The 25,670-nt window shown below is 61.2% G+C and overlaps 1 protein-coding gene across 8 annotated transcripts; it reads left to right on the forward strand.

Moving 5' to 3' along the window:
• The first annotated feature begins 1,972 nt into the window (after nt 1-1,972).
• TLE3 (TLE family member 3, transcriptional corepressor) lies at nt 1,973-22,929 on the forward strand. Of its 8 annotated transcripts, none has more exons than XM_088532114.1 (19): nt 1,973-2,105; nt 2,191-2,291; nt 2,428-2,491; nt 3,089-3,133; nt 10,008-10,070; nt 10,668-10,772; nt 13,842-14,046; nt 14,984-15,000; nt 16,602-16,721; nt 16,915-17,121; nt 17,275-17,407; nt 18,245-18,441; nt 18,990-19,066; nt 19,158-19,407; nt 20,214-20,461; nt 20,747-20,894; nt 21,578-21,728; nt 22,001-22,077; nt 22,794-22,929. In XM_088532114.1, the coding sequence occupies exons 1-19, from the start codon at nt 2,082-2,084 to the stop codon at nt 22,899-22,901; spliced, it is 2,340 nt and encodes a 779-aa protein (XP_088388240.1). In that variant the 5' UTR covers nt 1,973-2,081; the 3' UTR covers nt 22,902-22,929. The 8 variants fall into 8 exon arrangements, with proteins under 8 accessions (XP_088388240.1, XP_088388361.1, XP_088388313.1 ...); XM_088532235.1 differs by having other exon boundaries at nt 18,245-18,426; XM_088532187.1 differs by having other exon boundaries at nt 13,845-14,046.
• The last annotated feature ends 2,741 nt before the right edge of the window (nt 22,930-25,670 follow it).

The raw sequence follows: 25,670 nt of genomic DNA on the forward strand, positions 1-25,670 counted from the left end.
AGCCATTCAGAGCTAATTAAGCAGCCATTCCAAGCAGTATTTGCAAGCGGGAGGCTGCAAAGCAGAGGCATTTGTCAGCGCCGCCGCCCCGCGTGGCTTTGAGTGACAGCCCGCGCCGCGGAGTGGCAGCTCGCGGCGGCTCCGCCAATGGCGCTCGAGCAGCCCCCCGCGCGCTGCTGCCATTGGCTGCGCGGGTTTGATGGACGGGCGGCGGGGCGGGGCGCGCGGCGGGGCCCACGTGGGGCGGGGAGGCTCCGTGTGACGTGCGGGAGAGGAGCCATTTTGTGCCGGAGAGCTGCTGCCCGCTCCCCCCCCCCCCCGCCCCGAACCGAACCGAACCGAACCGAACCGGGCCGAATCCAAACGAACCGGGCCCAAGCGGCTCCCACCCGCCCCGGCACGGCCTACCCCGTGGGCTCGCCCCGAGGGGGCCCGCGCGGCCCCGGGGACCCTCCGCATTTCGGGCCGGGGGCGCCCGGGCCTGGTTCTCCGCCGCGGCGGGGGCTCCTGGCCCGGCCCCGAAGGCGGCGGCCCCGGTGCGGGAGCCGCGACGAGCCCGGGGCCCCGCAGGCCCCGTCGCGCCGTCCCCCCCGCCGCCCGCGCTCAGGCCTTTGTGGGCCATGCAAAGCCGGGGAGATTCAAATCATTTCGGGTGAATGTGTAACTTTAATGAAATTACCCGTGTTCTTCATTAAAGCTGCTCAGACTTGAAAGGAGACGCGGGGAGGAATATTAGGGGAAACAGGTAGTAATAGCAGGGAGGGCTGTTCCCATTTGTATAAGCACCAGGCAGAGTTTCAGCCTCTTCACAGGGCCTGGCACATCAAAGGCGATGTTTGCTTTGCTGGGAGCTCGGCTGGGAACGGGGAGGACGGCGAGAGGGGCCGAGGGAGGGACGCGGCCCCGCCGCCCTCGCGCTCCTTCGCGGCGGAGGACGCTGCTTTTCCCCCCCTCTCCCGCTTTCGCAGCGACCGTTTTTTATCGGCATTAAATCTCGCGGAGTGAAAACATTAAAGTGACAAAGCGATTCTGTTTGTTTTATAGCATCTAATTGGGCCGCTTCGCGGATCTAATGAGATTACGGGCAAAGGCACCGTCCCCGGGCTGCGGAGGGGGCCGCGGCTCCCACCCTGCCCTCCGGTGGGTGTCGCGGTGCGTGGGGGGCAGCGGGGGTTACACGCGGGGAGGCCGGGCCGGGCGCGGCCCACGCGGGAGCGCGGCCCACGCGGGAGCGCGGCCGGGGCAGCCCGCGGCCGGGCGCTCGCTACATAGTTTCAGACACAAGATGGCATTGTGACGTCGCCGCCCGCGGCGCCCACTCGCGGGCCGCGCTCGCCCGCCCCACGTGGGCCCCGCGCGCTCCCATTGGCCGGCGGCGCGGGGCCCGCCCGGGTTTTTGCGTGACGCGGCCGCCGCTCGGGCGAGCGCTCCGGCGGCGGCGGGGACCGCGTGCTCCGTCCCGCCTGCAGCCCGCGGGTGGCACCGCCGCCGCCTTCCCCCGGACGCGCCGCCATGGCCCACGCAGTCACGGCGAGGACCCCCGCGCGGAGCTGAGCCGCCCCCCGCGCCGCCCGGCCCGGCCCGCTTCGGCCCGGCGGCGCCCGGCAACTCGGATGTGTACGGCCTTCCCTCCCTCCTTCTCCTCCTCCTCCATGGCACGCGTGCGACTCCGGCGTTAGTTCCTGGCTTTGCTTCCCCCTTCTTCTCGCCGCAGGAATATCTCGGGGATTATTACTATTTTTTTTTTGCATTTTTGCATATTTTTTTTTCGCCCGGGCGCGCAGCGAGGCAGCGGCGGAGCGCGCCCGGGAGCGCGGGGAGGCCGCGGCGCTGCGGGCGGCGGCGCGGGGCTCGGCGGGCGCGCAGCGCCTCCCCGGCGGCGCGGGGGCGAGCCGAGCCGAGCCGGGCCGGGCCGGGCCCGCTCCCCCCCTCTCCGCTCTCCGCCCCCCGCACGGACTTTCCTCTCGTCTCTTTGTTCCAGTTTTCGGCCTCTCCCGGAGCGCTCCGAGGCCGGCGCGAGGCTGCGCACGTCGCGATCGCCGTAGCGAGGGCTGCCCGCCGTGATCCGCGCCAGCCCGGCCATGTACCCCCAGGGCCGGCACCCGGTGAGTCCCGAGCGCCGCGGGCCGCGCCCGGCCGGGCCCCCCCCCGCTCCGCCGCTCAGCGCCTCTCCCTGGCCGCTCCCCGCAGGCTCCGCACCAGCCGGGCCAGCCGGGCTTCAAATTCACCGTGGCCGAATCGTGCGACAGGATCAAGGACGAGTTCCAGTTCCTGCAAGCGCAGTACCACAGGTGAGCGGCCCCGAGCGCGGCCCCGAGCGCGGCCCCGCCCGGGCCCCGGAGCCGCCGCCGCCGCGGCGGGGGTGGCGGCACCGAGCGCGGCGCCCCGCGCTCTGCAACGGCGGCTTCTCCGCTTGTGCCCTGGCAGCCTCAAAGTGGAGTACGACAAGCTCGCCAACGAGAAGACGGAGATGCAGCGCCATTACGTGATGGTGAGGGCCGGGGCGCCGCGAGCGCGCGTGGAGCGCGGGGCCGCGCGTGGGGTGTGGGGGGGGGGGGGGCCGCGCCGCCCGGGGGGTCCCCGCCCCGCGACCCCCTCCCGCGCCGCTCGGAGCGCGGCGGAGCCTTAAAAAGCCCTTAAAAAGGGGCGAAAACGCGAGTTTCCTGTTAACCCTCCCGCCGCCGGAGCGCGCGGTGCCCCGGGCAGCCCCCCGGTTCGGGCAGCGCCCCCCGGTTCGGGCTCTTTTGTTGCCGCCCGAACCGCTCCGCGCTCCCCGGGACCGCCGGACCGGGCCGTTCCCAGCCGCGTTCCCCCCGCTCCGGCGGCTCCCGGTGCAGCGGGGCCCGGAGCCCCCGCGCTTTGTTTTCCCAAGTAGCTCGGGGAGGAAAACAGGAGCGCGAGGAGTGTCCTGGGAAGCGCATGCCAGGCGAGCCCCATAAACACACGCTTAGGCCAAGGTATAATTTCCTTGGCTAGAAATGCTTTAAGCGCAGTTTTGACCAGTTTTCTTTTTGGTAATGACCTTATGCAAATACCTTATGTTAAATTAATTAAAATTCTTTTTTTGGCTTTTTTTTTTTCTTTCCAGTACTATGAAATGTCATATGGTTTGAATATTGAAATGCACAAACAGGTGAGTAATTTGAAGGGGGGGGATTCTGATTGATCTCCTGTTGCCCTTTTCTCAACCCGAGAAAAATTAGATCCTGATTGCAGTAAATGGGGAATAAGTGCTGGAGTCAGGGATGTGACTCCAGGTTAGATCTCTCGGCCCGGGAGCTGTATTTGGAGCAGTAACTTTATGGCAGGCGGTGGTGTATTTTTTTGTATATATTCAGGAGAAACTTGGGTTTGGAAAAATAGGAGATGAAAATAGCATGGACTTGCATCCTGGGGGATCTGTACCTGGATTAGAATGTTCTTGCGTTTGACAAACACTCTTATCTGGAGCCTTTTCCTGCGGCTTTGTTTTTGGTACAACTTGGCTGTTTTTAAGGTCATACCTCTGATACCTCCCGCACTGTAGCATGAGACTTAGGAGGGAATTATCTTCTAGGATAGCCGTGTCTAATGGTGTGTTGCTCAATGTCATGCATTTGTCTTTGCATCTGGAAAATGAAGCAATGTTTGTTACTTCATTTTTTTTTCCTCCTCTCCTGTCTGCTCTAATGTATAACTTGCCTGAAGGAAAAATGTAGAGGACTAGAGCAGAATGTGGTGTGCTACCTTGATAAGATTATAGCTAAAGAGCCTAAAGGCTGGGCACATGATGGTAAAACTTAAAGCAATAAAGTTATTATTGAGATTAGACCTGATTATTTGTGCTGCTGCTGCTTACTGGTTTTAGAAGTAGTTCTAATTAAGAACTTAAGGCAGCTCTAAGTTGACATCAACTTTACAATTCAGCAGGCAGCCCTGTTGGGCTCCCCAGTGCTTTTTCATAAGAGCAGCATGGCTCGTCCTGAGCAAGGAAGTGTTATTTGCAGGCTGATTCAATTCAAAGCAGCCTGTCTGCGAGCCGGGCTTTCTCCGCACGCGGTTCTCCTCGGCTTTCTGGTGCATATCCACCGAGTCACAAAAATAATTACCGCTTAGTCTTCGCTTTTTTTAAAAGCGTCTTCTCCCATGCAGATAATCCCGCCTGCTTTCTCCTCATTGCTTCTGCCTGCACAAAAGTGTCCTTGTCTCGTCCCCGTCCCGCGGGGCCTTTGTGCAGGCCGCGAGCGTCCTGGGGTGGCCAGAAATATTCCCGAAGGCCGGATCTGCGCCTAGGCCCTTCCGCGTGGGGCCGCGGGCATCCGAAGGGAAGCGCGGCCTGCGATCCCTGCTGAGGGGCTGGAGTAGAGCCGTGCTGAAGGCCGTTTTCCCGTCGGGAATGCGTTTTATCCCTGGTTGCGCGGGGCCACTCCGTGTGCGTGCGGAGAGGTAGCAAAATAATTGTGCAAAATGCCGGGTTTCTCCTCGGGACGGAAGCTTTGGAAGCTGCGGCGTTTGCCGAGGAGCGGCGCGCGTTTCGCTCCGGTGAAAGGCTGCGAGCAAAAGCTCTTCCAAGAGCGTTTCCCAGAGCGGCAGGGCCCCTTGTGCCATTTCCACGAGCGCGTGGGCCGGTCCGTGTTGCGCTCCGTGGGGCGGCCGCCGTGGGGCACGCGGCGGGGGCGGTTTCGGAGGGAACCAGGAAGCCGATGCCGATGCTTCGAGGCGCGCGGTGCCCGGGAAAACAAAGCAGCCGGAGCGCCGGGATCCCGCGCGCGCCGCCGCAGCCTCGTCAACGCGTCCGCTGCTAATTGCAGCCGGGTCCTGGGTGCATCTGGTTGAGGGTGGCTCGTCCTGAACAAACAAGTTTATCAGCTGACCTGTTTAGCGGTTGACTCGTGTTTATCTGCACACAATCAAGTAGACTGAAGTGCTTGAATTATTCATGCAGTGTCCTGCCCTCCAGACTTGACTGCTTGTGATTACATCTGCTTGAGACAAACATTGATGGATACTTCATCTTTAAGCAAAAGGGGATTGTCTGTCTGTAGGCTTATATAACAGATTATCTCTTCTACGCTGAATATTAAGTGTGCGCATATGTGTCCGCGCGCATTCCTCCCTTTATTCTCATTTCGCTGCTTGTTAAATGAAAAATGGAGTTTCATAAACAGCTCCATATGCAAGGAAATATTTAGGAAGTGACTACCCGCTTTGTTGCCTATAACGCAGTGAATTGCTCCTTGCATCTGACGCTCTCTGGTGAATAAAACACTGTTATCCAAGCTCGGCTTTCTTAAACGAGGCCTGTGCTTTTTTTTTGTTTTTTCCTTAACTTGAATGAAACCCTTTTTTAAGGTTAATTGATTTTACAAAGAAACTTTCTTTCCCATGTTGTTTTGCATTGTTTTTATCCAGATCTTTCTAGATAATCGCAAAATGCAGCCGATTGGAGTAATCATTCCAAAAGAAAAACTAATTTCAGGTCGGGAAACAAGACACCTTGGAGGAGGGAACCTTTGTTCCGGCCTCTTTTTTTGTTGTTATGCCTGAGAACTCTCCACATAAGCACTTCTGGGATTTTTTTTTATTATGTTTAAACACTTAATGCTTTGGAACAAATTTAAGCCCTACTGACACTTGCATGAGAAAAGCAGCCTGCTTTTTCTTTCTATTTTTTTTTTCTTTCCAGACTATTCCAAGAACACAATATACTTTGTGTTGTGTTCCTTAGCGAGGAGTGCCAGGTAATAATTTGCTAAACGCTCCAGAAGCCAAGTCATTTGTTCCTGCGATGCTCCCGGCCCTCTCGGGTGCAAAGGGGCACCCGGGGGGCAGTTTGGGTGCCCGGGGGGCAGTTTGGGTGCCCGGGGGCGCCCGGCCGGGCCCCACGGAGCCCCGGGGCTGCCCACGGGGCCCGGGCGCCTCCGGCTGCCGCTAATTCCGTAATGGGGCCGGGGCCGCCCCTCCACACCCCCTCCCCGAATTTAATTCTCATCAGCGCAGCTCTCCACTTTGCTAATAACGATAGCAGCCGCAAATAGCTTTCAACATGCCATTGACAGCCTGGTTGGAGAGAGCACTTGAAATAGTGGTAGACAGCTGAAAGTGCCCATAATTGTGTGCCGGAGTGAGAACCACACTGCTCAAGGGCCTTATTTTCATGTGCTTAAAGAGACAATATCCTGGTTTCAACAAATGCTCCTGGTGCTCCACCGGTGGTGTGATTTACTGCTCTCCTTCCTCCTCCTCCTCCTCGCCCCCCTTTGCTGGGCTCCGTGGGGCTTCGTGGTGGGGAGGGCAGCGCGCAGGAGCTGCCGGTTCTGTACGGAGCTGCCGGTTCCGTACGGAGCCGCTGGTTCCATACGGAGCCGCGCGGCCCCTTCCCGGCTCCTTCCCGCTATCCCGCAGCTTTGTCCGCGCAGGAAGGGTCTCCGGGAGGCTCCCGCAGAGGAGCCCAGGGGCTCAGCCCGTGTCCCGCTCTTTATCCCACGCCGTTTCCATCCGGAAGCGCGGGTTGGGATTCTGGGGCTGGCGGTTACCCCAGTGCAACCCCAACCCCGCTGCCCCAGCGGCAGCCCCATTGGGAAGGGTTTTATCCCTGTCCTAAGGCCATCCTCGCGTTTTGCCCCGGTGGCCCTAGGGATGCCCAGGGGACACGGCGGCACCGCGGGGCTGCGGCTCCTCCTCGTCCCGCTCCGGTGCCCGGGGTCACCCGTTCCAGTGGCTCCCGAGGCCCCCAGCGATATTTTTAAGCCCGCTTGGCCAGGTGCCGGGCCAGGGGCCACCACGGCAGCTATTTGTCACCGAGCCGCCGCGGGCACCGTGCCCCGAGCGCCCGGGGGGCCCTGGTGGCCCTTTTGGCCATTTTAAGAGCGGGTGACGGTGCTGGCAGCCGGTGCGAATGTTCTCGCTCGGCCCGGCCCCGCGCGCAGGGCTCGGGTTGCCGCCGGGGCGGCCGGGGATTAGTGGGGATTTCAGGCCCTCCTGACTCCTTGCCCTTTCTAACGAGCGGGGCTGGCCCCGGGACGGCGCTGCCCCGCGTGAACCTCGCGCCGGGGAGGCTCCGGTGTCGCCGCTGCCGCCGGCTTCGCGCTCCGCGTTGGGGGCTCCGCGTTTCCTCCTCGCCAGCAAAACCACCACGGGGCACCCAGGAGCCCTCCTGCCTCCTGCTGAACCTCGGCCCGGGACAGCCGGATTCCAACGTGCCCGGGAAAGGGAAGAGCTGGAGCTGTGCTTCAAGGTTACCGATCCACCTGGTGACAGGAACCCGCTTTGGGACGCGGAGCGCCCTCCCGCTGGCAGGATTCCCCATGGAGCCACCCCTTTGCAGACTGTGAAGCTTTTCTGCAAATCCCTGCTGGAGGATTGGGCAAAGCCGGCCTGGGATCCAACGGCGGTTGTTCCTGGTGTTTGGAGTCCGCCTGGATGGCGGTTGCTGGTGTCCAGGGCACAGCAGGAGCCTCTCCTTCCTCCGTGGAGCCGACCCATTTGGATGCTGGATTCTCCGTTGCACCCCAAGGATGTTCCTGACGGGCAGAGGGGCTGCTCACGCTGTCCCCCTCCACAGAAGACCTGGATTTATTCTGGAATCCCTTAGGGAGCAGTGAGGAGGAGCAACTCCGAGTCCTCCCGCCGGGCAGCGCGCTCGGCGCTCCTTGCGTCCCGCCTCCGGAGGCTCCAGCTGAAGGAATAAATATTTAATGGCGCTGTAGTTTATATATAATCTAATCGATACGTCGATGCCAAAGAGGCCTTTAACGCGGTTTGCCGCGAGCGCCAGCGGGGCGCTTTGAAGCCGCCGCGCGCGGCCGCCCGGGTCAGCCTGGCCGGGCGCAGGAGGGACGTGCCCGGCACCGGCTCCGATTCCGGCCTCGGGCATCTCCCGGCACTGGGGTCTGTGGAGCTCCCGGCCGTCCCTCCCGTGCTGCCTGACCTCTGGAAACGCTCATAAAAGCAGCAGGTGTAACCGGAGCGGCGGGAAGCTCTTTCTGAGAAGACTTCCAGAAATATCGCCGTGGCTTTGAAGTGCAAACGAGCGAGGCCGGGATAACGATGCTGCCTCGTGGAGCGCGGGGGCTGCAGCGGGACGCGATGCTCGCCGGGATACACGCGCGGACCTTGGGATTCTCCGAGCGCCCGATTGCAGCATCGTCCTTCTGCAAGGCCTTGCTCTGGTGCCACCCTCGTGTCGGACCGGTCCTGAGCGAAGGGAGCCTGTTTCCCCCTCCAAAGGTCGGTCCTGGCATTCCAGCCCTTCCTGCCCGCGTTCCGTCCCATCCGCCTCGGGAAGAAGCACCTTGCGCGTGGGGAGCTGGCCCTAATGAATCCCTCCTGCCGCATTGATAACGGAGCGCTCGGGAGGAATTCCCGGGCGTTTGATGGCGTTCCAGGGCTCCGCTCCGGCCATTGTTGCCCCGTCGGATCTTTACGGCTGTTGAGACCTTGTTTGAGTTGGAGCAGGAGCTGTTTTAACAGCTGCCGCCCTCGGCGCCGCCGCGTTAACCCCGGAGCTGCGGCCGCTCCTGCGCCGGGGGCCCAAATCCCGATTTCGGGCATCCGGGCGGGACACGCGACACCGCTCCGGCCGGAGCGGGAGCTCCTCGCAGCGGGGATTAAAATACGAACTGCTGACTCGCATGAAACGTGAATCCGGGTTTTCACTCGAGGAAAATGTTATTCCCAGTTAATAGAGATGTTGCAGAAACCACACTTTGACAGCATAGGCTGTTATTATTAAACTCCTAAATTATGTGGTCAAGCCGACAGGTGTAAATGGTTATGGGTTAAATTTCTGGAGCGTGATGTCAGGGTGGCAGGAACAGCCCGCGTGGCTCCCGTCCGGGCCGGGAAGGCCGTCGCTGCCGCCGGGATCGGAGCAAACCCCGCGCGCTCCGCGGCCCCGGCTGCTGCTCCTCGTGAGGATCCGTAAGTGCCGCGCACGGGAGCGCGTCCTCCTTGGAATCACGGAATGCTGAAGGTTGGAAGGGACCTCTAGGGATCATCCAGTCCAACCCCTGCACACGCAGGGTCACCTAGAGCACGTGGCACAGGGCTGCGTCCAAGCGGGTTTGAAGATCTCCAGAGAAGGAGACTCCACAACCTCTCTGGGCAGCCTGTTCCAGTGCTCTGGCACCCTCACTTTTAAGAGATTTTTCCTTTAGTTCATGTGGAACTTTTGGTGCTTCAGTTTGTGGCCGTTTCCTCTAGTTCTGTCGGTGGCCACCAGTGAAAAGAGACCAGCACCATCCTCCTCACTGCCTCCCTTGAGGTACTTCTAGACACTGCTCAGGTCCCTCTCAGCCTTCTCTTCTCCAGCTGAACAGGCCCAGCTCCCTCAGCCTCTCCTCATAGGGCAGATGTTCCAGGCCCCTGGTCATCCTCGTAGCCCTGCGCTGGCCTCTCTCCAGCAGCTCCACATCCCTCTTGTCCTGTGGGGCCCAGATGTGGACACAATACTCCAGATGTGGACACAATACTGCAGATGTGGACACAATGCTCCAGATGTGGACACAGCAGGGCTGAGCAGAGGGGCAGGATCCCCTCCCTCGACCTGGGAGATCCCCTGCTCTGCGCTGCAGTCCCGGCCCTGACAGTCTGGTAGCAGATTAGTGGTGTTTGCCCATGTCGGGTGTTGCAGAGTCGGTTGTTTAAGAGCCGCTAGGAATGGTTCCCGTACGCCTGTCTTTGTTAGAAGACTAAAAACGCTGTTTTTGCAGGAACATCCTGACTGTTTGCTGGGATGTCCCCTGCGCCGCGGGCCGCGTCCAGCCCTCATTTCCTTGAAGCCGAGGGAGGCCGGGTGGCGGGAAGCGGCCGCCCTGGTTTGCGCCACCCCGTCCCGTGACGCCCGGGCCCGGGACGTCCCGGGGTTCAGCGCGGGGCGCGCGTGCCCGGGGAGCGCACGGGGCGCTTTCGCTGCCGCTTTCGGGAGCCGCCGCTTCCTCCTGCGCTTGCTCTCGCAAGCTCAGCGCTCACGCTCTCTCCGCAGGCCGTCCGGGACTAACTGTTGCCTCTTTTCTTCCTTTTTTTAGACAGAAATTGCTAAAAGGCTGAATACGATTTTAGCGCAGATCATGCCTTTTCTGTCACAAGAGGTAAGGAGGCTCCTTGGTGCGGGTGCCCCCGGAACGTGGCACGGCGACTGCGCCATCCCATGGGAAGGGGGATGCAGCGGGAAGGGGACGGGAGGCCTGGACACCCGTGTGGGTGACGGGACCCCGGGGAGCAGCGTTGAGCCCGGGTGCATTGTCCCTATGGGGCAGGGAAGCTGGGGGGCTTGTTGGACACCTTGCTGCCACCCCCGTGAGTTAGAGCAGGGGGATTTGCAAAGCAAAAAGGGGCAAAAAGGTGGTGCCTGTTGGCTGCTCTGTGCCACAGGGCTGGGGACAGTCTGCATGGGGGTGACCTGCACATAGGGGTGGCCCTGGGCATGGGGGTCTTGACCCACTCTGTGCCGTGGGGCTGGGGACAACCTGCATGGGGGTGACCTGCACATAGGGGTGGCCCTGGGCATGGGGTCTCGATCCACTCTGTGCCGTGGGGCTGGGGACAGTCTGTGTGGGGGTGACCTGCACATAGGGGTGGCCTTGGGCATGGGGGTCTCGGTCCACTCTGTGCCGTGGGGCTGGGAACAACCTGCACGGGGGTCCCCGTCCCGGCTCTGACGCCGCCGCGTCCCCTTGTCCCCGCAGCACCAACAGCAAGTCGCACAGGCTGTTGAGCGTGCCAAGCAAGTGACAATGACGGAGTTGAATGCTATCATCGGGGTACGTGGACTTCCCAATCTGCCTCTCACCGTGTGTATACCCCTTTTATTCCTATCATTTACCATGGCCAGAGACAAGCCTGCGCTCAGGCGGCGAGCGGGACCTGCCACCCCGAGCAGCGGGGCCGGGTTGCCCTGTGGGTGCTGATGTGGCCAATAGAGCCCAGATGGGATCGGTTGGGTGGCCACCAGGTCTGGTGGCCGCGGTGGCACGTGGCCCTCCCGGGGCCCCTGAGCCCAGGGCTGTCTCTGTCCGTATGTTGATGTGAAATGTGCTGGGAGCCGGGGCTCCACGCGCCCGCTCGCGGTTTTTGTTGCCTTTAACCCGTGCAACCGTCGCCTCGGGCCCACAGGAAACCTTTTCCCTTATTGAAACCTCAAATGGCTTCGTCTGCAGGATGCTCGTGTCACCGATCACCGTGTCCTCGTGTGCTGATTTTCCTTAGGGCTCTTCTGGCTTCCGTGCTCGTTTCACGTTACCGTTTGTGCCTCTTTCTTGAGCTGCAAGGGAACTTCTCCTCCATGTCCCTGTCCGCTCGCGTTTAACCCGCTCCCGATTCTTCCTGCTTCTTAACAAACCTTTCGGAGCGGCCTCATCCCGGCCGCGATGGGAACGACCCCGACGGATGCAGGGGGGTGCCGTGTCCGTGGGTGCCTGCGGAAACGGGAAAACGAGGCGGCCGCGGCGCCTCCATTAGCTGCTCCGAGTCGTAGTTAGGAGTCACGGCAGCTGGAGGCAGATATTGGAATTCAATTAAGGTAAATGAGCGGGGCCCGTGACCCCCATTTCCTTGGTAATTGCTTCCTCGGATCAGAGCGAGCGCGAGCGTCGTCCCGTCGTTAAGCAGCCAGCCGGTTAATGGCGCTGCCCAGCCGGCCCGCGGCTCCTCCGTGCGAGCCGCAGCGCTGGCCCGCGCGGGGCCGGTTCCCAGCTTTATTTTTATTTTTCATCTCGTTGCTCCGCGCTCGCAGCACCTGCAGCGTTGCAGCCGCCTCCGCAGCGGCTCCTCGTGCTGGGCGCCTGCGTCCGGCTTTGTCCCCATTGCACCAGGTTGTCACCGCGGTCACTTGCGCGGGACGCGGTGCCCGTGGTGCATCCGTATCAGCATTTCAGTGCGCGTGCTGGAAACAGGGCTGGCATGCATAAGAATGCACCAAATCATTAAAACCTCCTTTTTTCACCCCTTTTGAGGTCAGGAACTGTTAATTTTATGCATCTAGGCCATTGTCTTACAGTTCCTCCGCTGCAGGCTTCTGTGAAATTGAGCCCTTGATTTGGTTATAGCTCTGGAAATGATTAGACTACTTTACTAAATTTAACGCAAGTGGTGAACTCAAGTGGTGAACCATTAAATCAGTTAACAAAGGCATGAAGCATGATGTACATAATCCAATTAAAAACACTCTACGTACAAGATATTCCTTGCCAGCCTTTCTCATAAATGGTAACCTCTTCATATCTTAGCCATATTTGTCTGGCACATGCCTGGAGATCCCGCAGGGAAGCGGCTTTGGGCATGAGCATCTCCCATTGCCGAGCCTGAGCGTGTCCCGCTGGCATCCCGCTGGAATGAGGGATTCGGGCTGCTCCCGCCGCTGGGTTTGCTGGTGCTGGTGCTGCCCGTGGGGCTCGCCGAGCTGTGGGTGCTCTTAGTGGGGGGCAGCTTGGAAAGAAGAGCCCGCGGAGCCCTGCGCTCTGGCACGGGCTGGTGAAGGTGGCACCTCCTCGGCCTCCCCAGCCGCTGTCCCCGTCCCCGTGGCCCTTCCTTGTCCCCGGGATGTGACCCGCTCGCCGCAGCCCTCCCGTCCTTCAGGCTCCCCTTGCCGTCCCCAGCCGCCCCTTCCCGGGCACGTGGCCCTGCCAGGAGGAGCCTCCCGGGTTCCGGGTTCCATCCGGAACGCTGCGGGGCGGCTGGGAAAGGCCGTGGATCCGGGCGCATCCCGGATCTCGGAGCACCGCGAGCGCCTCGGCCGCGTCGCAGACCCTGCTGCTGCGGCGGCTGCGTTGGAGGATAACGCCGGTTCTGTCCCCAAAGCGGCAGCTGCTCCCGGCCCCGGGCGCCTCCTCAGAGCTTCCCTGCTCCCCTGGGAGAACGCGGGAGCGGGCGCAGCCGTGGGGAGGGCTCCCCGTCCCCATCCATGCGCGTGGCACCGGCTCGCTGCGTCCTGCCCGAATAGGCCCCTTCGGTCACGAGCCCCGCGCTGCGGCGGGAGGAAGCCGCCTTTCCCCGTGGGAATGGCCTTGGCACGGGATTTCTCGTTTTTCCTGGGAGCTGCGTTCCCATGGGATCCAGGGAGCTTGTCCTGGCGGCGCAGCGGGTCCGAAAGGCTCCTTTGGGGTCTGCAGGCTGCAGTGTTGCAGCAGCGCGGCCGGGGCTCCCCGGCACCATCCAAACCCTCCTCCCACTTCAGTGGCTCCAAGGTTCCCGGCGCCGCGTGCGGAGCGCGGGTGTCGCACGAGCGGGTGCTCCAAGCGGAGGATCCCGGGATGCGTTTGGCTGCTTTGCTGCCTCCCCGCAAAGCCGCAGCTTGGCGGCTCCCGCTTCCCGGGAATCCTCGCGAGCCGCCGCTCCGTGCCGATTCCTTCCCGCCGGCTCACGGGGCATGGGAGCGTGTGGGGTGCTGCTTCCGCAGGGAGGATGCGCTGCCCGGTTGTGCCCGCGGATGCGGAGCAGAGCATCACTGGGGTTTGTTTTCCTTAAAACGAGCCCCTAGCAAGCGAGTGAGAACGCTCCTTGCCACGGTGGTGCAGGAGGATCCCTGGCTGCCGTGGCTCCCTGCCTGGTCTTGTCTCCGTGCCGCGCTTCCTTCCTCTGTCTCCCTTTCTTCCCGCTTCCTTCTCCGCCGGAGCGCGGAAGCGGATCCGCAGCGCCGTGGTGCAGCACCTGGATTGGAGAAGATTCCCGTGGATGCTGGAGCCGCGGCACCTTCCTCCCTCCCCGCGTCCCTCCCTGCTCCCGGCTGCTAACAGAGCTTCTCCCTCCAGGCGGGCCGGGCGTCTCCGCGCGGGGCGGCCGCAAAGCGCCGCGGGCTGGAGCGAAAGCGCCTCGAGACCCCCCAAACCCCCGTCCCCGCGGGCTCACGGGTGCTCTCCTTGCAGCAGCAGCAGCTCCAGGCCCAGCACCTCTCGCACGCCGCGCACGGCCCCCCGGTGCAGCTGCCGCCGCATCCCTCGGGCCTGCAGCCGCCGGGCATCCCGCCGGTGAGCGGCAGCAGCTCGGGGCTGCTGGCCCTGGGCGCCCTGGGCAGCCAGGCGCACCTCGCCGTCAAGGACGAGAAGAACCACCACGACCTGGACCACCGAGGTGAGCGAGCGCAAAGGAAACACCCCAAAAGCCCCAAAGGGACCCCTGCACACGGAGCTGCGCCCGCTCCGTTTGTGCCTGTCCGCGCTGGGTTCATCTCCTTGGTGGCGGCTCCCTGTGGATCTGCCTCTGGAGCGCGTGGAGTGTCTGTGGGTACCCTAAGAAACCAACTGACCAGCTAAAAAACCCATCCCCAAATAAACAGAGGGGTTGTGAGGCGCGATGCTCTGCAGTGCCCTCCTGCCCTCCCCTCTCCAGCCCCAGGGGCTCTGCCTTGCACGCTTGCTGCTTAATCTCTTTATCAGAAATGAGCAATTCTTGTTAGCAAATCCACAGTGCTGAAGAATTTCCTTGCAAGTTCCCTTGTCCATTTACAGACCAAGACCTGAGATCTTTCCCCTTCACGTGCCCATAGACAGGGTGGTTGCCTTACCACGTCAGGCAGCCTGTTGGGTTCTGCTGCTTTTGGGTTTTTGTTCTCCCCCATGACAGTGTGAGGAAAAACGTATTGGAAGCAATTATCCAATTACGTTAATTTTTCTGCATGGACTTAAATTACCAGGAGATCCCAGGGAAAATGGGGCTATTGAGGTATAAATTAATGACTCGCCACATCCTGCTAACGCGGCCGACGTGCCCTCCCGGCTCGCGCATCGATGCTGCGGTCGATGCCGTTTCCTCTCGCACTTCAGCGCGGGAGGTTTTGCCACGTAAATCACCCGGGCAGAGGAAACGTCTGCGGGAGGAGGGAGTGGGAGCACAAGGTGGGGATTGGTTTTAAAATGCAGCCGAGGAGGGAGCAGGTGGGTCCTGGTTAGGACCAGAGACACCGGGAGCCGATGGGTTTGTCTTGTTTGCTGAGGTTTGTTCTGACTTGCTGCGTTTTCTGTCTCTTTGCGTTGGCTGGGACTCGCCTGCGACGCCGGCCGCCTCTCAGAGCGGGACTCGAGTGCAGTAAGTCCAGTGACCTCCTTTTTCGTTTTTCCCTTTGCTCTTTTCCCTCCATTATTTTCCTTTCCGATTGCCGCATGCTTCTGCTTTAGGCAGCGTTTTAAAAACCAGACTCTTGTGGTGCCTTTTGCATGTGAAAAGCAGCAAGGATGGAGGGCTGCATGGGCCGGGGCGCGAGGCCGGGGCCGGAGCGAGCTCCGCATCGGTGCCGATGTTTGGCCGGAGCCTTCCCGGTCGAGAGGCGCATTCCCTGGATCGGCTCCGTGACAGAGCGCCCGGATAAAAGGATCCCACCTCCTTTGTCAATTAGGAAGCTGTTTCATTGCTGCTCGCTGCTCCGTTTCCTCGGGTCACCTAATCCGCGGGGACGGGCCGGGCTATTAGGCTGCGCTAAGCGGCGCTCGGAAGGTCGAGCGGTTAACGGAGCGTCTCGGTGCACGAGTGGGGATTAGCAAGGAAAGGGGCTGCACAGAGCTCCCCTGAGCTCCCACCTCGCAAAGCCCCGCTGCATCCGCGCAACCCGGACCACAACGGGGCCTCCGGGTACCAAACGCATCCGGATAACGCAATGTCCCGGACAGGGAACCGCAGAGCATCCCGGCCCCGCGCGCCGCAGGAGCGGGTGGGAAGGATGGGAGCGTTCCCGAGCCGTAAGCCCCAACGCCGCCCATTCCCCGCGGAGGTTTAATGCGCGCGGTAATCAGAGTTAGTCATTCATATTTTCCGAGCCTTGCCTGGGCAATAAAAAATATTTAGCTGCTTGGCGGCGGGCCAGCGGCAGCCTGAATGGATCGATGCCTCTAAATGCCTGACATGATTCTGCGGGAGCTGCGAGGGTTTTCAGCATGACTGCCCGAGAAGAAAGGCCCCGGTGTTATCCAAAGCTGCTTACCGGGTACCGAGGAGAAACATGAACTGCTTTAGTTCTCCTTTTCAGCGGGGAAAGAAAGGGAGGCCGAGGAGCTTAGGAAGGTTTCTGCTTAGTGGGGGCGGCAGCCTCTGCTCCGAGACGCGAAACGGCGGCGATTTTTGTGCTGCCGCTCGCAGGCTAATTGAAGGGCATGGGGAGGGACGGCGCTGGAGCCGGGCCCAACGCGCCGGGGTGTTCCCAGCTCCGCGCTGCCATCTTCGCTCCGAGCCGCCTTTGGCACGCAGGGAAGAGCTTCCCGGGAAAGCCGCCACCGGGGGAGCCTCGGCTGGGCTTGCGGAAGGACGCGGAACCGCCTCCTTCCCCAGGGTCCTTCCCGGCGGCTTTCGGTTCTGCGGCCTGTGGAAGCCCTTTGGCACGGCCGAGCGCGGCTGCCCACGTGGTCCGGGCAGGATGTCCCGGCTCCCGAAGCCTTCCTGGGAAGCGGAGCCTCGCTGGTGGAGGCCGGGCTCCACCAGAGGCTGCACATGGGGAAGGCTCCTCTCTGAGCATCCTTAGCGACTGCACGGGATGCACTGTCCTTGCGAGCAGCTTCCTCGCGGGTTGTCCCTTTGCAAACTGCTGCTCCTTCTCTTTGTGCTTTGCCTTCCAACTCTATCTATCTATCTATCTATCTATCTATCTATCTATCTATCTATCTATTTATTTATTTATTTATTTTTCCCCATTATTCCAGAATAATTCTGTCTCGCCCTCGGAAAGCCTGAGAGCCAGCGAGAAACACCGGAGCTCCACGGACTACAGCATCGACTCCAAGAAGCGGAAAGCGGAGGAGAAGGACAGCATGAGCCGATATGTGAGTCACGCAGGCGCTCTGGAGCTGGAAAACTCGATGCCAGGGCACGGAGGCGCCCGCGGGGCCCTTGAGAGGCTTTGGGTGGAAACAAGCCGGTTTAGGGTGATGTTTCTCAAATGCACTGGGGTGATGGCAGCTTGATGGGTCTGAGGGCTCGAGGGCCCCGCGGGGTCGTGACTCCTCGGCATTTCAGGACAGCGACGGTGACAAAAGCGACGACCTGGTCGTGGACGTCTCCAACGAGGACCCCGCCACCCCGCGCGTCAGCCCGGCCCATTCCCCTCCGGAGAACGGCCTGGACAAGGCACGGGGGCTCAAGAAGGGCGAAGCGCCCACCAGCCCGGCCTCGGTCGCCTCCTCCAGCAGCACTCCCTCCTCCAAGACTAAGGACCTGGGACACGTAGGTGGCTCGCGGCGATGGCCGGGATGCAGTGGGATGCGGCCGGGCGGGATGCAGTGGGATGCGGCCGGGCGGGATGCGGCGGAGCAGGATGCAGCCGGACACGCTGCAGCATCCGAACCTCATCCTCTGTTTTGTCCCCTGTCTGGGCAGAACGATAAATCATCAACGCCCGGGCTCAAGTCAAACACTCCGACGCCGAGGAACGATGCTCCGACCCCGGGGACGAGTACGACTCCAGGGCTCCGGCCGATGCCCGGCAAGCCGGCGGGCATGGACCCGCTGGGTGGGTGCCGCATGCGTCCCCGCGCCATGGGATCCCCGTGCCATGGGGATGCCAGTGCCATGGGTTCCCTGTGCCATGGGGATGCCAGTGCCATGGGATCCCTGTGCCATGGGGATGCCAGTGCCATGGGTTCCCTGTGCCATGGGGATGCCAGTGCCATGTAGTTCCCAGTGCCATGACGATCCCCATGCCGTGTAGTTGCCAGTGCCGTGGGGATTGCAGAGTCCCTGGTGCCATGGGGGTCCCAATGCCATGCAGCAGTGCCACAGGGATCACAGAGCTCCCAGTGCTGCTGGATTCCAGTGCTGTGGGCTTCCCGGTGCCATGCAGATCCTGGTGCTGTGGGCATCCCAGTGCCGTGCAGATCCCAATGTTATGGGCTTCCCGGTGCCAGGCAGATCCCAATGCTGTGGGCATCCCGGTGCCATGCAGATCCCGGTGCTGTGGGCATCCCGGTGCCATGCAGATCCTGGTGCTGTGGGTATCCTGGTGCCATGCAGATCCCGATGCTGTGGGCATCCCAGTGCCATGTAGATCCCAATGCTGCGGGCATCCCGGTGCCATGCAGATCCCGGTGCTGTGGGCTTCCCAGTGTCATGCAGATCCCAGTGCCATGGGGGTCCCAATGCCATGCAGATCCTGGTGCTGTGGGTATCCTGGTGCCATGCAGATCCCGATGCTGTGGGCATCCCAGTGCCATGTAGATCCCAATGCTGTGGGCATCCCGGTGCCATGCAGATCCCGGTGCTGCGGGCATCCCCGTGCCACGCGGATGCCCTTCCTCGGGCCGCGGCGCGTGTCCCGTGCACACCATAACCGCATCCCTCCCCGCCGCAGCCTCGGCGCTGCGGACGCCCATCTCCATCGGGGGCTCGTACGCCGCCCCCTTCGCCATGATGGGGCACCACGAGATGAACGGCTCGCTGACCAGCCCCGGCGCCTACGCCGGCCTCCACAACATCCCTCCGCAGATGAGCGCCGCCGCGGCCGCCGCCGCTGCCTACGGCCGGTCGCCAATGGTGAGCTTTGGAGCCGTACGTAGCACTTTTAGCTCCTTTTCTTGCCGGCGCGGCGGGGAGCGGGGTGGTGGGAAGCAACCTGGGGGCTCCCCTGCATGGGCTGTGGGTCCTTGGAGGATGCGGGAGGGAACCGTGGATGCTGGAGGGGCACGGGTGGATGCACTGGGGTTTCTGCACCCTTGAAAAGTGGTGGCGCGGCCGCTGGTGCCTTCTCTTGCTAAAAACTCACTCACCTGTATCCAAGCCATTGCAACAAGGGGCGAGGCGCTGCGGGTTGGGGTCTTGCAGCAGCCAGGGCTTGCGTGCAGCAAGGAGGGCTTGCATGCAGCTGCCAGGGATGCATGCAGTAGGGCTTGCATGCAGCAAGGAGGGCTTGCATGCAGCAAGGAGGGCTTGCGTGCAGCAAGGAGGGCTTGCATGCAGCTGCCAGGGCTTGCATGCAGCAGGGCTTGCATGCGCGCACCCAAACTCCTCGCCCGGTTCCCTCCGTGCCGGGGGGAAGGAACGGGGTTCGGCCGGGGCGGGGGGCAGCGCGCGCCGGCATCGCCCCGTGTCTCTTGCAGGTCGGCTTCGACCCGCACCCGCCCATGCGGGCGCCCGGCCTCCCCACCAGCCTGGCCTCCATTCCCGGCGGGAAGCCGTAAGTCCCGTGGGACGCGCGGGCGCCGGGACACGCGCGCGCGGTGCCGGTGCCGCCGGGCGCTCACGGTGCCGGCGCCGCCTCCCCGCAGCGCCTACTCGTTCCACGTGAGCGCCGACGGGCAGATGCAGCCCGTGCCGTTCCCCCACGACGCGCTGGCCGGCCCCGGCATCCCGCGGCACGCGCGGCAGATCAACACGCTGAGCCACGGCGAGGTGGTGTGCGCCGTCACCATCAGCAACCCCACGCGGCACGTCTACACCGGCGGCAAGGGCTGCGTGAAGATCTGGGACATCAGCCAGCCGGGCAGCAAGAGCCCCATCTCGCAGCTGGACTGCCTGGTAAGGGGACAGCGGGGTCGGGGCAGGGACAGCGGGGGCCTGGGGCGTTCAGGGTGGCTGCCCCGGAGCAGAGAATCGTGGAATCACAGAATCACGGAATGCCCAAGGCTGGAAGGGACCTCTAGGGATCATCCAGTCCAACCCCTGCACACGCAGGGTCACCTAGAGCACGTGGCACAGGGCTGCGTCCAAGCGGGTTTGGAGATCTCCAGAGAAGGAGACTCCACAACCTCTCTGGGCAGCCTGTTCCAGGGCTCTGGCACCCTCACTGGGAAGGAAATTTTCCTTAAGTTGCTGTGGAACTTCTGGTGCTTCAGTTTGTGGCCGTTTCCTCTAGTTCTGTCGGTGCCACCACTGAAAAGAGGCCGCCCCATCCTCCTCACTGCCTCCCTTGAGGTACTTCTAGACACTGCTCAGGTCCCCTCTCAGCCTTCTCTTCTCCAGCTGAACAGGCCCAGCTCCCTCAGCCTCTCCTCACAGGGCAGATGTTCCAGGCCCCTGATCATCCTCGTAGCCCTGCGCTGGACTCTCTCCAGCAGCTCCACATCCCTCTTGTCCTGTGGAGCCCAGAACTGGACACAGTGCTCCAGATGTGGACGCAATACTCCAGATGTGGACACAATACTCCAGATGTGGCCTCAGCAGGGCTGAGCAGAGGGGCAGGATCCCCTCCCTTGACCTGCTGCAGACGCTCTTCTTACCGCACCCCTGATGCCAACACCATGTTTGGCTCGTGCCCATCATTCAGCACTTTGTCCCCGCTGGTTTCCCTGCCCGTAACGTCCCCTGTGCCCTGTCCCCTCCAGAACAGGGACAACTACATCCGCTCATGCAAGCTCCTTCCCGACGGGCGCACGCTCATCGTGGGCGGCGAGGCCAGCACGCTCACCATCTGGGACCTGGCGTCCCCCACGCCGCGCATCAAGGCCGAGCTCACGTCGTCGGCGCCCGCGTGCTACGCGCTGGCCATCAGCCCCGACGCCAAGGTCTGCTTCTCGTGCTGCAGCGACGGCAACATCGCCGTGTGGGACCTGCACAACCAGACCCTCGTCAGGTGCGCGAGCGGGGACGTGTTTTGGGATGGAAACCTTGAGGGTGGTGATGAGAGAGGCAACTGGTGCCGCTTGCTGTAGCGCGAGCACCGGGCTCCTTCGGGCAGCCTTCCCTGCTGGAATGGGATCGTCTCCCGCGCAAGCTGCTGCTTTGCCAGGGCCTAGCCCCAGTTTGGGATATGGGGGGAGAGCAGTGGCTTTGCGGCTGCCCTTGGTGCAAGGAAAGCTCTGGAGATGCAGAGGGATTTGCCGCTCCTCCTCCAAGGGTCCCATTCCTTCCTTTGAAGGCAATTCCAAGGGCACACGGACGGCGCCAGCTGCATAGACATCTCGCACGACGGTACGAAGCTGTGGACGGGCGGCCTGGACAACACGGTGCGCTCGTGGGACCTGCGCGAGGGCCGCCAGCTGCAGCAGCACGACTTCACGTCGCAGGTGAGCGCAGGACGGTCCGTGCTGGCACCAGCAGCCGTGTCCCCGGTGTCACATAAAAGCGTTCAAGCCAGCCAGGCTGCAGGGCTCCCCAGGCTGCCCTTTTGGCTCCTCTCGTGGTGCCTTTTCATCCGTGCAAGCCTCATTCCCGAGGTGTTTTCCTAGTCCTGCTGCTCATCCCACAGAGCTGGCCGTCCAGATTTCCACGTATTAGCCCATGGCCTTGGGAGACTGGGTTTCCAGACACAGTCCCGTGGTGATTCCCGGGCGCGGGTATCCATAACTTGGAGCTTATCTATCCACGCTGCCTTCTGTGCACAGTTTTCTCTCCTGGAGAATGCCAGGATGATTTCTATCCGTATACCCTGGCAGGCATCCTGGCACTGCGAGAGGCTGTTTTGGAGCCTCGAGTGCCTTTTGGGATGAGCAAAAGGACAGTGCTGGGTGTGTTGAGCCTGGTGTTCCCACAGCTCAGGACATCAGAGATTTATGAGCACAGGGCTGCATCCTTCCCAGCCCGCCGGGCCATTTCTCTCCAGTCACTGGCCTTGCTGTCCGGGCAAAGCTCAAGCAGAGGGGATGCAAAAATCAGGACGGGTTAAAATAAATGGAGCCGGACCCAGCACCGCTCCCGGAGCGCGCAGCGCCCCGCGAGCAGGACGGAGCGAGTCCGTGTGTCCTTGCAGATCTTCTCGCTGGGATACTGCCCGACGGGCGAGTGGCTGGCGGTGGGCATGGAGAGCAGCAACGTGGAGGTGCTGCACCACACCAAGCCCGACAAGTACCAGCTGCACCTGCACGAGAGCTGCGTGCTCTCCCTCAAGTTCGCCTACTGCGGTAAGCGCGCGCGCTCGGCACCGGCGCTCCCAGCGGGATTTGTCCTGCGGAGGAGGAAATTGGGGATTGGGGTAAGGAGGAGGAGATGGGGGATTCTTCCTGTAAAACCATCCTGCTCTTTCACCCAGCGGAGGTGACAGATTTCCAAACAGCTCCGTGGCGGGGGAGAGGGCGGCCGAAGGCCGGTGCCGTGCGGTGTCCGGAGCCGCGGATGCGGGAGAGCCACTGCCTCCATCCCGGGCTGCTAACGGCTCCCTCCTTCCTGTCCCTAGGGAAGTGGTTTGTGAGCACCGGGAAAGACAACCTGCTCAACGCCTGGAGGACGCCCTACGGAGCCAGCATATTCCAGGTGCGGCTGCGAGCATATTCCAGGGCCTGGAGAGCAGGACCCCGCGGTCCTGCCTCTGTGCGCGGTCCTGGATGCATCCGCGTGGCTCCGGATGGGTCCATGCAGTCCTGCCTTTCTGCATGCATCCGTCTGGTCCCTCCTGTTCGGATGCATCCACGTGGCTCCAGATGCATCCGTGCATTCCTGCCTCTCTGCATGCATCCGTCTGATCCCTCCTGTTCGGATGCATCCGCATGGCTCTGGATGCATCCATGCAGTCCTGCTTCTCTGCATCCATCCACATGGTCCCTCCTTTCTGGACACATCCATGTGGCTCTGGATACATCCACATGCTCCTGCCTCTCCATGTGGCCCTGGATGCATCCGTGTGCTCCTGCTCTCTATGAGGCTCTGGATGCATCCGTGTGCTCCTGCTCTCTATGAGGCTCTGGATGCATCCGTGCAATCCTGCTCTCTGTGAGGCTTTGGATGCATCCATGCAATCCTGCTCTCTATGAGGCTCTGGATGCATCCATGCAGTCCAGCCTCTCCATGTGGCTCTCGGGATGCATCCACATGCTCCTGCCTCTCTGCACAGCCCTGGATGCATCCCCGTGCTCCTGCTTTTCCGTGCAGTCCGGATGCATCCGTGCGGTCCTGCCCACACGCGCGGGCAGCAGCCTCATTGGGAAGACCCACTGATTTTTCCCTCTTTCCCCCTCTCCCTCCCGCCGCAGTCCAAGGAATCCTCGTCCGTCCTAAGCTGCGACATTTCGGCGGATGACAAGTACATCGTGACCGGCTCCGGGGACAAGAAGGCCACAGTCTACGAGGTCATCTACTAGGCGCGGATTTTCCCGGGCTGGCGGCTCCGCAGGACTCCGGCGGCCGCGGGATGCGGGATGCGCCGCGGGACGGTCCCGCCGGGCTCGGCGCGTCGCCGGGTGCCCGGCTGCGGCACGGACGGATTCGCGTGGAGGTCTGCAGATACGGCACACAGCGGAGCCCTAAACAACACTTGCGTTTTGGTTTTTTAGGGTTTTTGGTTTCTTTTTTTTTTTGGTTTTCTGGTTCTTTCCGTCTGCGCTTTGGTGGCACTATAAAGGACTCATTTTTTATTGTGACCTTTTTTTTTTTTTTTTTGGTGCGTTCCGCATAAGACTTGTGAAAAATGTAAATACCGGACTAGCGAATAGCCTGGGGAGGGTGGGGGCCCCCTCCCGGGAGCCTGGTTGTGTATTTTTGGTCTGCTGTAACTGTATCCACTGATGGTTTTGGTGGTGGCGATTCCTTCCTCCTTCCCGCCCGGAGCGCCGCGGGGCGAGCGGCGCTGTCCCCTGGTGCCAGTTGTTCCTGCTGTTGTTCACGTGCGTTGTTCGGTGTGTTAGTCGTGTCCCGACACTGTACGGACGGAGGCGAAGCCGGCGGGACGGCAGCCGAGCAAGCCGGCCTTTCCACGGATCGCTCCTCTCCCTTTTTTTGGGCGCTTTTTGGATGTTTGGAGACAACGGGAAGCCCGCGTTGTGGGAAACTTCTGCTCAAGCCCTTCTTGCTCTTCGGACATAACCCACGAGGAATGATTTCCAGGAAAGCTTAGTAAATTCAGCTCAGGGAGCCACGGAAGATAATAGCGACTTATGTGTTTTGTATTCAAATGAAAGTAAAGAATTAGAATTGATAACCTTTAAAATACATTTTTTTAAAAACCAGGGTTTACTAACGCGTAGGGTCCGCGTGTGGTGGGGAAGGGGCTCGGGCAGGGGCCGGGGCTCCCGCTGCCGCCCCCTCCCCGCGCCGCGTTTTGTACTAAAGGGGAACAGAAATCACGGGAAATAAAAGTATTTGTGTAGCAGAAGCGCTCACCCTCTATTGTAGCATACGGAGGAGGACTTTTATACTGCGTTTTTTTATGGATTTTTTTTTTAATTGTTGTTATTTTTATTTCTAACCCGGTCAGACAAGGAAGGAGGGTGAAGGTGCGAGCGGGGCAGCGCAGGAGGATGCTGCGGAGGGCACCGTTCTTCCCAACGTGAATTCATTTTTGGGGATGTTTTGGCCTTTTCTGTTAAAAGCAAAAATCAGGGGCACCTTCCACGCACCCCCCCGGCTCTGCAGCACCAACATTGGCCCAATGGCCACGGCTTGGGGACAGCAGTGGCCCTGCTGGGACCTCCTCGGAGCCCGGCCCCGGCATTGCAGCAGCCCGGGAAGCAGGCGGAAGCTTTGGAAAAGCGGGAAGCGCATCCCGGCCCCGGGCTCGCGGGGCTCCCTGTGCTCCGAGGAAGGGGAGGAGGCGGCCGGGGCTGCTTCTCGCCTTCGCACCAAAGGATGTAGCAGAATCTGTACAGCTGTTAATACCTGCAAGCGGTTTTTGTAAAAAAAAAATAGAGGGAAAAAAGGAGGAAAAAAAAAAAGAATAAAAAGTAAATGTAATGAAGTGCAAACGCAAACACCGTGTCCATAACCCTTTGGTTTCCGCAGAGCTGCACAGAGGGCCCTCGCTGTCCCTGCGCTGCTGGGGCTGAAATGCTGCTGTGCAAAGGGCTGCGGTGCAGGCGGAGCCCAGGGGGGTGGCGAAGGGCCCGGCTGCTTCCATGGGGCGAGCGGATGGTGTGCTGGGTGCTCGGGGCTGGAGCTGTGCAAAAACCCCAGGGCGCCGTGTAAAAACCCTGTGCAAAAACCCCAGGGCGCCGTGCAAAAACCCTGTGCAAAAACCCTAATGCCCTTGTAAAAACTCTCTGCAAAAACCCTGTGCAAATCCCCAGTGCCCCATGCAAAAACCCTGTGCAAAAACCCCAGTGCCCCGTGCAAAAACCCTGTGCAAAAACCCCAGGGCCCTGTGCAAAAACTCTGTGCAAAAACCCTGTGCAAAACCCCCTGGACCCCGTGCAAAAACCCTGTGCAAAAACCCTAATGCCCTTGTAAAAACTCTCTGCAAAAACCCTGTGCAAAACCCCCTGGGTCCTGTGTAAAAACCCTGTGCAAAAACCGCAGTGCCCCATGCAACAACCCCTGTGCCCTGTGAAAAAAACCCTGTGCAAAAACCCTAATGCACCTTGTAAAACTCTCTGTAAAAACCCCAACACCCCATGTAAAACCACAGCGCACTGTGCTGCAGTTCCCCTGTGCAAAAATCCCAGTGCCCTGTGTAAAAACCCTGTGCAAAAACCCCAGTGCCCCATGCAACAACTCCTGTGCAAAACCTCCTGGGTCCTGTGTAAAACCCCTGTGCAAAACCCCCAGGGCCCCGTGCAAAAACCCTAACGCCCCTTGTAAAGACTCTCTGCAAAAACCCCAACACCCCACGTAAAACCACAGCACCTTGTGCTACAGTTCCCCTGTGTAAAAACCTCAAGGCCCCGTGTAAAAACCCCAGGGCCCTGTGCAAAAACCCTGTGCAAAACCCCCTGTGCAAAACCCCCAGTGCCCGACGTAAAAACCCTGTGCAAAAACCCCTGGGCCCTGTGCAAAAACTCTGTGCAAAACCCTCAGGGCCCCATGTAAAAGCCCTGTGCAAACCCCCCTGGCCCCGCGCACCCTCCCGGTCCTGCAGTGCTCCGGGCCCTGGGCTGGTTTCTGTGCAGGTTTCCATGCATGTTTCCGTGCAGGTTTCC

Source organism: Tinamus guttatus, unplaced genomic scaffold, assembly GCF_059628265.1.
Source record: "Tinamus guttatus ecotype Peru unplaced genomic scaffold, ASM5962826v1 Tinamus_guttatus_pri_ptg000004l, whole genome shotgun sequence".
In the NCBI taxonomy this organism is placed as follows: Eukaryota; Metazoa; Chordata; class Aves; order Tinamiformes; family Tinamidae; genus Tinamus; species Tinamus guttatus.

Excerpts from the sequence above, each read along its gene's own strand:
- TLE3 (XM_088532051.1), top strand. The coding sequence starts at position 2,082 with ATGTACCCCCAGGGCCGGCACCCG. Across the intron at positions 19,408-20,213 it reads TCTCGCAGCTGGACTGCCTG|AACAGGGACAACTACATCCG; the intron begins GTAAGGGGACAG and ends TGTCCCCTCCAG. Across the intron at positions 20,462-20,746 it reads CACAACCAGACCCTCGTCAG|GCAATTCCAAGGGCACACGG; the intron begins GTGCGCGAGCGG and ends CTTCCTTTGAAG.